The following is a 15,116-nucleotide window of genomic DNA, read 5'->3' on the forward strand; positions in this document are numbered from 1 at the left end:
AGTGATTTACGGCTGTACTATTATCATATCGCTTCTTTGTCCAGATAATCTGTCTCAAGGCATGCAGCAAATCTACAACCCCTGAAAACCATTTCTCAGATCTCTGTAATTGATCAACTGTCAGCCGTCCTCAGTCGTTAAAATGTGAAATTATTGGAGATCAATGCGACCCTGCTGACACCCCATTTAGACATTAACTGGCAGTGTCAGTCTCTTCAGAGACAGAGAGACAATGGTGTACTAAAGGACTTTAGCTCTGGTGGAGTTATTTCTTCACTCAGAATTAAAGGAAACGTATAAAAGCAAAGTAGGAGTGTATGAGATCAAACCTGTTGTAAGTATATTCTGTGTGTAGCGCTTTGTCCTTCCACCTGTGTCCTCCAAAGTCTGATTTTGCCTCTGCATTCAACTATTTTTCATCATGTGGAGGGTGAGCAATTTTAGAAAATATATTCTTCACTGCGTGATACCCTCTAGACATGTGCATAATGTGGCAAAGACAAGGTCAGTCCTTCAGAGATATAGTTATAGTTATCCAGATTCTTGGGTTTTTTCTTGTAATTTCCTTTTGGAACCCAAGATTTGACTGAATACATACATAAATATGTCAGCATTAACCTAAAACACTCAAACCATTGTACAGTTATAATGTATTTATGGCAATAAATGTAATCCGTAACAGGTTACCCCAAAATATGTCTACCTACATGGCTGTCTCTCTGTTTCCACCCCACTTACTTACTATGCTATGGACCCTAACCCAACCAGGATGACATGCCCATCCGCAGAGGCCGCCAGAAGACGACACGTAAACGAGAGGAGGAAGTGGACATCGATTTGGACGACCCAGAAATCAACCACTTCCCTTTCCCCTTCCACGAGCTCATGGTATGGGCCGTGCTCATGAAACGTCAAAAGATGGCGCTCTTCTTCTGGCAGCATGGTGAAGAGGCCATGGCCAAAGCCTTGGTAGCGTGTAAGCTTTGTAAAGCCATGGCACACGAAGCCTCCGAGAATGACATGGTGGATGACATCTCCCAGGAACTCAACCACAACTCCAGGTGGGTGACATGAATTATATATATACACACACACACACATACAGCCATGTGTGCTTTCAAGCAGATTTCAATCTAGTGTGATGCTGTGGTCACGGCTCATGGAAACGTTTCTGCACTGAATGATTAATGCAAAGTTGTGAGTGGCAAGTCTAGACGTGATCATCTACCTTCAAACACCGGCATATATGGGCTTATACAAACATACCAACATGCCTTCTTCCCTGCAAACTGACCTGTTTCAGACTACACCGGTCTCCCACGGGATGTAAGTGACATAGATACAGAAATCTAATAACACGCGTCATCGTTAGTTAAGGATGTGAATTTGAGATGAAGGTAATCACCTAGAGATGAAAATGCCGGCTATGGAAATGACTCTTAATTAGAGGGAATGTTTTCAGATACTACAAATGAAGCACAGCCCACCCCTCCACACACACACACACACAGTTTCAAAGAACAGCCTTAGAGCTGGCACATTTTTGAGTTTACTTTCCACCGAGAATTTGGTTGGCTTCCTTCGAAGAACTCATTTCAATATATTTTTATCTTCATGTGATCTTTAAATAATTTGTGTGAGCGTAAACTCGAGGGATATTTATCCGAACCTGCGTTATAATGTGTAGAAGTGCATAAAGTAATTCCTGCATTCTGAAGGGAGCTCTTCTTCAAGTTGTTGGAATATTCACTTTTTATATTTATATATAAGTCATTTAAAAAGCCCCGCATTGGAGCCGAAACGTATCCGTTAGTTCCTACGACACTTGTAAACTGTGTCATGTTCTCTGTATCTATGACATTGTGAGCCCTTGTTTTATAAATCCTCCAAACCCCGGCGGTGTCGTTGCCTTCTTATACATATTAAACTACACAGAACAGATTGCTCTCCAGTGTGGTGGGCAATGTTGTGCTGTAATTCAGTGTATGTTAGTGTGTAGAAGAAGCCGCCTTTCAAAGGCTGAAATTAGGCTGAAAATCTCAATGTGCAGTGAGTGTTGATTTATGCTTTAATGCCCACAAGGGGATGTATTAAAATTCTGGTGCAAGAGGTGATGCTTTATGTTTGTTTGCTTATGTCTGTTTTGAATATTTGTTTGAGATTGTGTTTAGGCACCGTGTGTTTGTGTGTGCTGGTCAGATTACATTTCCATGTTTAGATCAGTTTCATATTTTGGCCTCATTTCTCAGAGAAATGTTTCATATTAGCTCTGTCGTTTTTTTAATCATAACTTTGAAATCTGCACACAGCATTTCTTGTTCAGCATGCAGTAAACATACATCATAACAAGCATTCCAAACCCTTTCACCTCAGAAAAGATACAGACATAATTACCGGTGAGAAATTGGGCCCTCTTTGCTGTATATGTGTAGGCATCTGCTAAAGAAATTAGATATGCTTGTCATGTAAAGCCCTCCGTGCCTGTGTGTCTGTGTTAATATGCGAAAGGTTGTATCTGTGTTTGTGTGTTTGTATGCAAATTTAATCTTGAGAATTTTGCCAGATGGTCAGAGATTCCTTGACCAGTTTAATTACATTTTAACATGTTTGGACAAAGTGTATCACTGTCTCTGTTCCCATCTCTGTGTGCTTGTATATGTCCTGCATATAATTTCCCAGAGAGTTTGCCCAGCTGGCAGTGGAACTCCTAGACCAGTCCTATAAACAGGATGAGCAGATGGCCATGAAGCTGCTGACGTACGAACTGAAGAACTGGAGCAACGCCACCTGCCTGCAGCTGGCGGTAGCAGCCAAGCACAGAGATTTCATTGCTCACACCTGCAGTCAGATGCTCCTCACCGACATGTGGATGGGACGCCTGCGTATGCGCAAGAACTCAGGCCTGAAGGTAATAGAAGTGGGACAGATGTTTGGATTAACCTGTGGATAAAGAAAAGTTTGCTATTAGAGAGGCTGTGTTGTATTGGAATGCTTGGATCCTCGCAGACTGCCTGAGAAAAGTTGGGCATCAAAAATAATGAGAAACCCTCTCACCTCCCTGAGAAACTGCCATAGAGGAGGCCCAAATTACTCCTCAGTGGATCTGCTGCTGAGTGGTGCCGCTAAGTGGAGAGTGGTTATACATGACAACTACCAGGTGTGATGTGTGCAAATGTAGAGACGTGAAGCAGAAAGAATTGCTGATTACCTTTCTGTAGAAAATGACAGTTCTTCTTTGGATGCGATGTTTGAAAAGCACAGGCACTCCTGCAAAAGCTTATTATTAGTCTCACAATACCAGGCGATCAGCAAATACCTATTGTCTGGGAGTTTCTAAATGCAAAGCAGTCGCCTGAATGGCAGCGAAAACGGCTGCTAACAAATGCTCAAAGACATCCCTCAGCTGAAACAAGCTCTCCCTTCGTTCTCTCAACTGTTTCAACAAGCAACAAAAGCGAGGAGAAAGCCTGGACAGTGTAAAATACGGACATAGTATCCGTGATGCCGTGCCGTTGAGAAGCTCAGAGTGTGCTTGCTTTGGTCGTCGCCATCTTGACAGTCCTGTCTCTGCCGCCTCCTGGCTAATCTAAAAATAGGCAGAGACATGGATGCACCTGAGGCAGGCTGAATGAAGCCTGGGTGCTCAAACAAACCACCTGTAACAGCACAGGTTACTGAAAACGACCTCTCGCTCTTAATTATGCAAAACTTTAAGCCTAGTTTGAACAGGGAAATTTTATAAAATCAGCCTCAGTACAGATGTCATGAACGGGGAAATTAGGTATAGAGACCAAAACCATTTTCTGTACCAGGCTGTTAACTGTGAAGTTGGGCATTTTAACATGAGGCCTTATGGAGATTGACTTGTTCTGCAGCCAGCCTCAAGTGGCTGTTCTTGGGAGACATTGCTGCTTGGGAGAAAGTCCCCAGTTTAGAGATTGGCTTGTCTGTCTATTACAAATCCATCAGTACATGTGCAGCAGCGATGTGTATATGTGACAGACAAGTAGCGACAGCAGCACTTTCAGTATAAAAAGTGTTGCCATTGCATAATCTGCCCACCATAAAGCAAATTCATTTTTTCATAATATGTAAAAACCATTGAAGATCTTTGTCACAATTCCTGAAATATCCAGAAACACTTGAATAAACCATAAATTAATAAATTCAGAGGACCCGTCAACTGTACAGTGTGCCTATTTATCTTCATTAAATACAGCTGGGAGCACACTAGGCTGGCTGGTTACTGCTGTGGTTTGTGCCGCGATGACTCATTCCCAATAATGCGGAGAGCACTGGACTGTGAAAAGTAGACAGGTCACTACTGACAGTTTATGGTTTGTTACAATGATATCATATAAAACTTTAATATCAAGACAAATTTAAATCCCACAGTTTGGTTATTAACATAAATCTATTAAGTGTCTGATTCCGTGGTGTTTATTTATAGGAGGGAGGTTTATTGGACAGTAATTCTCTAGGGGAACATTAGGAATGCGGTTAGTGTCTGAGCGAGGTGGGCCTCCTGGTCCAACTTCAGCCTTCATTAGTACAATCCTACAAAGCACTCTCTTAAGCCAGAGGGGACAGAAGAACTGACCTTAATTACTTAAAAACCCTGAAATCGTGTCCCACATATTTTAAATCGAGGCGTATGCGGTGAACATCGTTTTGAGTCGAGGGGAGAGGTTTCATGTAAGACCGACGGTTGAGTTTTGAGCAATTCTTTGCCCATGTGTGTTTTCCAGACATCTGGTTTTAGGGCGATAGGAAGCAGCTGCTCAGATCAGAGAGGTTACAGTTATTTATAATGAAGAGTTGCCCTGGGAGTTGCTGAAGGGACGTGCTGGGTTCACACTCATTCATACCCAGAGTGGAGACAGGATGATGGGTCTTGCTGGCCAGCTTCTCTGTGCCAGACAGACTCCAAGTGCTTTAAGTGTGGTTATGGTTTGGCCTTTGCTGTCTTTCTGCTCATTGGAGCAGAAAGACAGCAAGTGGAACAAACAAGTTTCGATGCCTCCAAGGAGTTAATGATTTGCAGCAAAGACCATGTCAGAACAATGTGTGTGCATGCTTTTGTTGCCGTAGTGCAATTTTATGTCATGCTACACGTAAACTTTCAGATATGAATACACTGATTTCTTTACACATCAATAAGTCTGACCAACTATTGACATCTTTGCCTTTGACTTGACATGACTGATGACTAAAGAAGCTGAGACATCACTGTCTGTGCTGTGGTTATAATTGTTTCTCTCGCTGGTCACTACCCCCATTCTTTCACTTTACTGACAGCTTTGCCATTAAACTATGTGAAGGAATTTGCCTTCTTTATGTTAGAGTTAAAATGATATCGTGCTCCCTGTGCCGCTCAGCCGTCATTGGCTAACCTAAAGGAGGAGGCCACAGGTTAAAACTCTGTGTCTACCTCACTGGGTACACAGAGCAGCTGGGCTGATAACCCACACAGTGATTGACTTGTACTCTCCATTCTCCTCGATGGAGCTTCAGTAAATAACGCTGTGTAAGTCACCAGAGAACTTCTTCAAACTACAATTTCACCTTTCCTTTCAGATTTCCATCACAAATTATAACGATTTTGCTAAATTAATTAAACTTTGGGCCAATGCAATAAAAACAGCTACATTTTATTTTTAAATTAGATACAGGCAGCTGCTTCCAGAGATAAGATGACACCTGATTACACAGCTCTCCATCTCCTTCTCTTTCTTCGTGTTATTAACAGCCTTGCTCTTGCTTGCCTTTCTTGTTTGTCTGGTGTGTATCTGAAGTGTTTACAGCACGCCTGCCTCCTTTATCTGCTGCACGTGTTTGTCCCTCTCATCCATCGTGGCAGCGCAGTACCCTTGCTGCCTGTCAGGACTAATGCTTTTGTAATTGACTTCCACAATGAGAACCCGCGCCTTCGCTGTCGTAAATACCAGAGCTTTGTCATTCAGCCGTGTGCAGACTGGGGCATGACAAGGAGATGTTCACGAGGGGTATATTTCTATAATGTGAGCTTCACGTGTGTGCATGTGGCAGACTGATTATAAAAGTTGGTTTGTTTCAGACTCTCCGTGTCTCTAATTTCTGCTACGCTGCTCATGAAACCGTACATCTTTATCACATCTGCTGCTTCCAGCTTTTGTCCCTAACTTTCATCCTCCTCCTCCACCACCACCACTTCCTGTCTTCCCCATCACTCAGGTAATCTTAGGGCTGCTTCTGCCACCGTCCATCTTGAGCCTGGAGTTCAAGAACAAGGATGAGATGTCCTACATGCCCCAGGATCAGGAGGCCTACCTGCAGGAGAAAGAGGAGGAGGAGCCGGAGAAACCAGTCAAGGAGAAGGAGGAAGAAGACATGGAGTTCACAGTAAGATCTTACTGTGAGACGCAGTACAACTCCGTGGTGAGAGAACCCACCTCAGCCCCGCATCTCAGAATCTATACACATATTCAAACTTTGTTCAGATTATAAAACTGATCATTGAACACATAGCCCAGATTCTGTGTCCTTTCTAAAGATCTCCTGTGGACCGGTTTTATGTTGTCTCAGTCCACAATGAGACGTCAATATGCACACACAGTTCTCCACACACACACACACACACACACATACTTGTTTCTCTATTCTGGCCAACTGGACCCTTCCAGCCAAATCGGCCTTTCCTGTTTCTCGTCGTCTCAGCAAAGACATAGTCTTGGAGTTGTAGCGTCTCAGTCTGTCGCCGCTTGTGAGTTCCCTCGTGTATGTTTCTCCTTCCATCTCTCTCCTCCTCTATTTTTCTTTCTACTTTTCCTTTGGTCCCTCTTGTTCTCTTGTTCCAGCTCCCCCCTCCCTCTTTGCTTCTTTTGTTCCTTTACTTTCAGCCCCCTCCCTCTCTCTCTTGCTCTTTCTCTGTTGTTTCTTTTCTCTCCAGTTCTGATTGAGGTACAGTACCGTATGCTAGCCGATTGCTGCCCCTCACTCTCTGATGATGATGGCTTGCCGCAGCATACCACTCAGCATGTCGGCTGCTGAGCATGGGAGGCCCAGGCTTTTGCATTATATAACCACGTCCGCCTGCTGCTGCTGCTGCAGAGCTTAAATCATGCAGAGTCTGAGCACCTTCTCCCAGCTCACAGCGGAAGAGTTGGTCCATCTGCATTAGACATGGATGTACGGCAGAATTAGGGCTTCATTTCAATCCAATCAATTTTGGAGATTCTACCAAGATCCAGATTGTGTGTTGAAAGCAAGACTGAAATTTGAAATTTTTAATACCCAAACTGGATCTAAGGTTGTCCCATTAAGTGATTGAACTGAAGTTGAATGCCTTTCAGCACCACTATACATACTCTCCATCTGCATAAAGCACAGCCAGCAAGACAGCGCAAATATTCACAAAATGGACCATTTTACACATGCAGACCTTGAGGCACCGCGGTGTTCAACAAAGAACCCTGCTGCCGGAGGATGCATCTGCAACGAGTCCTTCATATTGCCCTGGCTTCTGACTGTTCAAATGCACCCTCAGATACTTATGAATCACACAATGATTCATACAGATACACACAGACTGCTACACCACAGAGGGAGATTGCATCCTCAGATGCTTTAGATAGAGCACACTGTGATGAATGTTATAGCTTGTGTGATAGCCTGTATACACTTACTGATTGGATAATGTGCATGTTCGGTACAGTAAAGGCATGGTGTGATTTACACACTGGTATCTGAACCTGTTCACCCTGAAGGCCCTGTCTGTGTGTGCCTTGGACAAACTTTGGATGTATATGTTTCACACACTGAAAAAAAAATAAAAAAATAGAAATCCCTTGATTGCTTAGCGATGGTGATTTCTTCTTTGATATCTTAGTGATGGCTTTATCACTATTGTACCTATTCAGTGGCCTGGGATCATGTTTTTTTCAGATATTTGGACAAACATTTGATCTTTCCCCAGGTCTGTTCTGCTGCCCAAAAAGACAGAGTGCAGTGACTATAGCAGCAGTGAAGCTGAGAAGAAACAGTTTTAAAGTTTTCAGGCTGGAAGGCAACTGTAAATCACATCGGAAGCTTGTAAGACTTTAATTTTATGTCTTTTTTCAGGCTGATTACTTCTCCAACCAGCAATAACTGCATGAAATCTGTGCCTTTGGATAATCTTCACTGCCAACAGAAAGTCTTCTTGCAGCTTTCCCATCCATTATAACTAATTTATTCAAGAGTTTTAACTTTTAGTTAGATTAGTATTTACTCCATAGCTTTTAGTACATGTATGAAGTGTTTCTGTTTTTTAGATTTATAGATAGCATGAAATTTAGAGACAAAAAAATGAGATATCAGCTACTTATGGATGTATTATAGATGATGATGAATGAAAATGATGCATCAAAAATGTTTTCTACATTCCGGGTTTACTTCCTGGTTATGTGACCCACTGAAGACTAGTCACAGATTATGAATTTGCTTTTAACAGCTTGAGAAAACAAAGATATAAAGATCAGAAATTCATAATAGAAAGAGTCATAAATCACCAGTTATAATGGCCATCTATCTTTCACCTTTGGATTAATTTATACGTCCACAATTTAGTTATCTGTAAATTTAAAAAAAGCTGTTTTTCTAGTTACTGCATTTTGCCTTTGTAGGGCAGTATGAATAAACTCCCTCAGAGGTCTGGTGTTGCTTCGACATGAAGACCATGACCCATAAAAACAGTGGGCTCTGATCCCCCTCTCATGGATAAGACAGTGTGTCACAGATCGACTCGAGATATCTATGTCTTATCTTTCTCCTTCTTTCCTCTTCTGTCTTCTTCCTGTCATTACCGTGTGTCTCTCTTCTGCCTCTTAATTGTTGTCTGAGACACGATCCATGAGTGTCTGTGTCTGCGTCATACTGTGTTCACCCAGCCTTCACCCAACACTCCACCTCAAACACACATTTCACATTTTGGAATGATGACATTGCCTGTGCTTGCTGCTTTGAATATGATATTAAAACGGTGCAGTAGTCATAATGTAACCCTCTCCACCTTCTCCCTTTTTCTTTCTTATTCAACTCTTCCCATCCCACCTCCTCCCTTCCACATACTTGTCTTTATTTCTCTGCATCTCCCCGCTCCTCCTGCTCCTTCTTTGCAATCTGTCACACTTCCTTCTTCCCACTCTGTCCATTATTTTATCCCTCACACCTTTTACTTCCTCCCTCGCTCCATGTGGGGTTCCCATTCCGCAAGGCAATGCTGGGTAAGGTAACTACAGAGACATCCAGAAAGAAGGATGTCGAGGAGGTTCAGAACCGCCACCGCCTCATCCCCATGGGACGCAAGATATACGAGTTCTACAACGCTCCGATTGTCAAGTTCTGGTTCCATACGGTCAGTGTCAGCTTCAGCAACACCACCTACATGCTCAGCTTCCTTCTGGCACCGTCAGCGGTTACTGTATTTCTGCAATTCGTGGTTCCCTGCCGTTAGCTGCTGCTGCCAGAGTGCCTCTCTTGTCGTTAACTTGCTGTACCACGCTGTCATTACCCAGCTTTGCTGGGGTGGGAAAGTTTAGTGTGAAAGACACGGGAAGCGATGTGGTAAGAAAAGTACAGGGGTGCGAGGGAGAGAGTGTTTACTATGTGCAAAAGTGTGTGTGTGTGTTTATACTGCACTACATTCTGTAACTACAGATGTCTTTGAAGTTTGCATATAGCTTGTGTTTTGTACAGTATCTGCCTGTGAGCATGTGTGTAATGTTTGATATGAGCTGATCTTTTGTTTCTCATATGGCGTCTTAGGCTCCTTCAATTTGCTTGCCCAGTGAAAACATGTCTTTACATCACCGGCAGGGATTTCATTGTTTATTCATGCTGTGAAAATATTTCGACTGCCTTTTGTTTCATCACATTTTCTCTTCTCTGGCTATTTACTCCTTCTCCCCATCTCCACCCTCACTTCTCCTTCCTGCCCTTCAGGTTAAAGAAAAACAGTCTACTGTGAATTTCATTATTGCTCTCGCAGAACAGATGCTGGGTTTTCTCAGGGTCAAAACGTGGACCTCATTACTGGAACGGCTGTACAGCGCCGCCCCATTTATAGTTGTATCAATTAAACTTTTATCACACAAACCAGCTGTGTGTGTGTGGGACTGAATGACAGGATTAAAATCACATTACCTTCGTACTTCACTGGATGCTGGAAGAGAATCCATCCCCAGTGTGTTCCTAGTTACAATTGAAATATGTAAATATGTTAATGCTTTTCATTATCGTTCCAAATTACAGGTAGACATAGTTCATGTTTTCCAAATCACTGTTGAATATATTCATGGAGTTTAAACAGTCTCAGTAGAGATTTGATGTCCAGTGTCTTGACATCATCTGAAAAGGGAGTTTTAATGAGGGTCACTGAATAACTGTTCAATTTGTGCAGCTACACAGAAAAAAAACCTTTTCACAGTGGCCCTTTGAGCCAGTTTGTAGAAAGACAATTGAACTTTATTGATGTGCATTTTCCTAATGTTGGAAAAGCATACAAGCACAAGCACATAAACATAATTTTCTGTCCACTGTTGTGTTTTCATGCAGATGGCGTACGTTGGCTACCTGATGTTGTTCAACTACATCGTCCTGGTCAAGATGGACTTGTGGCCTTCTGCTCAAGAGTGGATCGTGATCGCTTACGTCTTCACCAACGGCATTGAGAAGATGAGAGAGGTACAAAAAGATCCTGACGCTGGCTTCATGCAGATGTGCACCATGCATGCACATCTAGACTGAACGCACAATAACCACGACTGCTGAAGTTTTTTTGCCGTAATGTCGCCTAGAGTTGAATTCATTGAGTTCTGTGCTGCAGGGCAGAGGCTAAAGATTATGTCTATATGAGCAAACAGCTCATAATAAATAAAAAACTGGAGAAGGAAAGAAGCAAAAGAAAAAAGGGTGAGGAGGGAGGAGAGAAAGAAAGGGGAGACAGAGATGGGAAAACAAGTAAACAGAGTAAATAGAAAATGTATGTGGCCACATGAGACTATCTAGTTCATCCTCACTGTGTGGCTGTGTTTGTACTGTAACTGTATGAAATGCATTAATCATTATGTCACATCATTCTCAGCTGCACCACGGTGCCTTCTCAGACATCTGTTAGATGATCAGTGAACACACACTGCCCTCTTATGGTGGTCATGGTATAATGCACCTCTGTTTTTCTACTCTTGAGGCTCGCTTCAAATATTCCTTCACTTTCTGCGTTTCGAAACACATTCCCATTGTTCCTGCATCAGCTTCCTTTCCCTTCTTATCTAATTTTCCTCCACCCCTTCCTTCCAGATCTTGATGTCAGAGCCGGGGAAGTTGTTACAGAAGGTGAAGGTGTGGCTTCAGGAGTACTGGAACATCACAGACCTCATGGCCATCCTCATATTCTCGGTCGGGATGGTTCTGCGTCTCCAGGAGCCGCCGCTCATGAGCTACGGGCGGGTCATCTATTGCGTCAACATCATCTATTGGTACATCCGGCTGCTGGACATCTTTGGGGTCAACAAGTACCTGGGTCCCTATGTGATGATGATTGGCAAGATGGTGAGAAGAGTCAGGGGTTGTGATGTGTGATGTGATCTCTCATATTTTCTGTCACTGTTTTTCTTTTATGTATTCTGACTTTTGAGCCATGCTGATTTATAAGAATTCACAAAGTCCGATGATTACAAAGGTTTTCATTTGTATATAGTGTGCAGGCTTGGCTCTAAAAGAGCTTCTGTGCCTCTAAACCTCATTGTTTGATGCCAAAGAGCACAAAGATCAGAGCCTGCGATACACACATGAAGACAAAGCGGAGAAGGGATCAAAAGCCTGAATCTGTATCTGTCTGATGTTCGACCGTCTTTGACATGGACCAGTAGACACAAACTCTATTTGATGTGAAAATCAGCTTTTAGAGAGAGAAAGAGAAAAAAACCCTGAAACATCTTAATTTTTTCTTGCATATTGGTATGGTATAATGAATGGCAGCCTTAATCCAAATTAAGTGCACATTAAATATTGACTTTAGGTTTCATTCCAGAACAAATTAAATTGTAGTTTGAGGGAGCATAATAGTAGTCCAAAATGTAAAAAAAATCACCAATTTATACTATTTAACTGCTTTAATAGACCACCACACACCTTTTCTCTTGTTTTGCCTCATTACTGCTTTCTCCACTTTATCCATACCTTCTTGTTTTATCGTTGTTCCTTTCTATAAATAGTCTTACCAACCGCTTCTCTCTTTTTTTTCTCTTCTTAAACCACTCACCCCTTCCCCCTTCTCTCTTTGACAATCCATCCTCCCTCTCCTCCTCCCTTTGTCAGATGATCGACATGATGTATTTTGTGATCATCATGTTGGTGGTGCTGATGAGTTTTGGGGTGGCGCGTCAGGCCATCCTGAACCCTAACGAAGACCCGTCCTGGATGCTAGCTAGGAACATCTTCTTCATGCCTTACTGGATGATCTACGGAGAGGTGTTTGCCGACCAGATTGACCGTAAGTTCAGGGCCAGAGTCTCCGAGCTTTTGAATGAACCTAATTTTTGTTAATACGGGGGGAGAATAGTTCCTGACTCTGAAGAGGGATGCAAGTCATGTGACTGAAAATGAACCTATCCCAGAGGAGAATTACACTTAATTTTCAGTTATTCTTCCACAGCTGATGTCCTTATATAACACCTACATATTAAAACACTGTAAAAAGGGACAAATTGCATCTTGACAGACTTTGCTTCACCATATCTGCATAATATTACTCATCTTCTCACACCAGGACATATTTTACTGTCAGTTTGTCTTGATCTTTTTCTGTCTAAAACATTATGTTCTATCAATGTAGACAAAGTGACATTAGACACAATAAATCAAACATAGACTGTGAGCGGTGTCTGTGAGAAAATGTCCTGAGAGCGCGAGTGCATTCGTGTGCTGTTTCTGTTGTCTCTTTTTGTATGATGGTGTGTACAGAGTGTGAGGAGTGGCCCAAAGAGAAGAGATCTGAAATAATGTTTTCATTCTTTGTTTCAGATATGCATAGTAGGAAGTTACAGCAAAGGCTGAATGAAAAACTCTGGCTGGTCGAAAATAACTTTCGAGCTCACGGAAGCTGGCGTAGTAATGGTCCATTCCACATTTCCCAGAGCAGTCAAAATCCCAGTAAATCAATAGATATAGACCTCAATTTAACCACATCTACCTATCCCACCTCTCCTTCATCATCCTCACGTTACCACCATGTCATGCCCACTCCTAACCACTAGAGGCCACTTGAGACAAAAGTGTGCATGCGGCTCCACACGCTCTAAGGTTAAAGTTGCCCTCATGTGCTTGGGTCTCTTGGGTCAGCTACTGTATCTACACAGCATTTTATTCAAATACAAGAAGCTCATTAAAGAGAATTTATAGAGCATGATTCAATGATGCTGCTTATCTTCTCCAAATCTTTAATCTTTGCACTAGTAGCTTGACCTAAGACGATATCTTGTGAGCAACTTCACCCTTTTTAATTTTGGCACTGGCTGGCAAATGGCTCTGTTACATGGCAGTAGCACTTTTCAAATGTGTTTAGTATGATCTTCGCTTTTGGTCAGTTGTCACATCAAGAGTAACTATCAAAGTTTTTAAAAGTTTTGATATTCCCTTGATGTTTCTTCCACCCATTTTGTTCCTCGACCTTCATTTGAAGAAGTGACCCTGCCATGTTAGCACTGTCTGTCACATAAAACCATACCACCTTACCCTTTACGCTGGCTCGGCTTCTCACTGGAGCAACGTTGCCAAAATGTTTCTGCCAAAAATAGCCAAGATTAAACATAAGTAAGCGTTGAAATTGACATTGTCAGTAACACATATGGGAATAAAACATACACACACATCCACACCAGACTATATTTAATCAGCCACCTTTCATCATCTGTAATCTGTTTTTTCACGTGGTTCAGTTGTCAGAGTTTTTATTCCAAATTTTTTTAAGGTAAAAATAATAATAAAAAAAATTACTTCAGTTCTCTGTCTTTGGGCTGCATTGTGTGAAACAATTGAACATCAAGCAACGATGAGCATGACTAGAATGAATCTCAAAGGCAAACAAACCAAGAACAAATGCTGAATGTTCCCCAGACAAGCCACAGCAACTGAACCATCACAGATGGAAAAAACATACTATGTATCCTAAATACATTTCAAATGATTCAAAGCAATCAACCATTGCTGAATGAAGCTATGGCGCACATACGTGACAATATATTTCAAACATCGACTACATGTTTAAATATATTGGAGACACAGATTGTGATGAGACATGATGAATGCATTCTTTTTGTGTGTATTTTGTTTTCAGATGCACATTTCTGAACATGAGCCCCAACCATTATAGTGTCCACTCTATCCAGTCCCCTCTTTAAGAAGCATAAATATAAAATTATGCTTCTTGTTTGTTTGCAAAATATGGAGTTATGCATTTTGTTTGGTATTTTCAGGTCTGCTTGTCTCTTTGTTTGTTCTCGTTGTCTTAGAACTCAATCTGCAGAATGTGCCTGAATGTTTTACGTTTTCTTTATTTTAATTTCTTATGGCTTTTTTTCCTTTTATCTTCTGTTTATGTTATGTGTCTTGCATGTCTTTTTTAATTTGTTGTGCATCTACAAATTTCAAGTCAAGGATTCAAGTCTCTATCTGCAGACATAGTTAACCTTGTATTAACTTCTATGTGTGTTTGTTTTGCGGCGGTGTGCAGCCCCCTGTGGGCAGAACATCACTACAGATGACGGGGTGGTGGTGGCTCTGGCTCCCTGTAAGACTGGAGCCTGGATTGTCCCAGCCATCATGGCCTGCTACCTGCTGGTGGCCAACATACTGCTGGTCAACTTACTCATAGCTGTGTTCAAGTACGTGAAATCATTTAACTTTTTCAACAAACTGGTTTACAGAAACAGAAGCATGCTGATGTCTCTAGGACATGCATGTTACTCATAGCGTTGTCTAATTAATACGCTTGTGGACATAGCTGAAAAGAGAAATGACAGTAGTTCGTGTTTGTCTTGCTGTTAAGCTGCACTCATTAGAGGCTGATAGGAAAAACAAAATGGCACGGTGCTTCTTCC

At 42.0% G+C, this 15,116-nt stretch overlaps 1 protein-coding gene across 7 annotated transcripts in view; it reads left to right on the forward strand.

The window, feature by feature from the left end:
* The window catches only part of trpm3 (transient receptor potential cation channel, subfamily M, member 3), a 125,301-nt gene that overhangs the window by 106,719 nt on the left and 3,466 nt on the right, over positions 1 to 15,116 (forward strand). For 2 of the 7 annotated variants that reach the window (XM_019275975.2, XM_019275977.2), the window contains exons 15-23: positions 769 to 1,061; positions 2,680 to 2,908; positions 6,214 to 6,417; positions 9,233 to 9,373; positions 10,573 to 10,701; positions 11,317 to 11,568; positions 12,337 to 12,511; positions 13,042 to 13,170; positions 14,750 to 14,900. In XM_019275975.2, the coding sequence (XP_019131520.1) occupies positions 769 to 1,061; positions 2,680 to 2,908; positions 6,214 to 6,417; positions 9,233 to 9,373; positions 10,573 to 10,701; positions 11,317 to 11,568; positions 12,337 to 12,511; positions 13,042 to 13,170; positions 14,750 to 14,900 (1,703 nt within the window). The remainder of the gene's footprint in view (positions 1 to 768; positions 1,062 to 2,679; positions 2,909 to 6,213; positions 6,418 to 9,232; positions 9,374 to 10,572; positions 10,702 to 11,316; positions 11,569 to 12,336; positions 12,512 to 13,041; positions 13,171 to 14,749; positions 14,901 to 15,116) is intronic. The other 5 variants (XM_019275976.2, XM_019275979.2, XM_019275980.2 and 2 more) reach the window with 3 other exon arrangements.

The sequence above is a fragment of the Larimichthys crocea genome, chromosome III (genome assembly GCF_000972845.2).
Source record: "Larimichthys crocea isolate SSNF chromosome III, L_crocea_2.0, whole genome shotgun sequence".
NCBI classification, from domain to species: Eukaryota; Metazoa; Chordata; class Actinopteri; family Sciaenidae; genus Larimichthys; species Larimichthys crocea.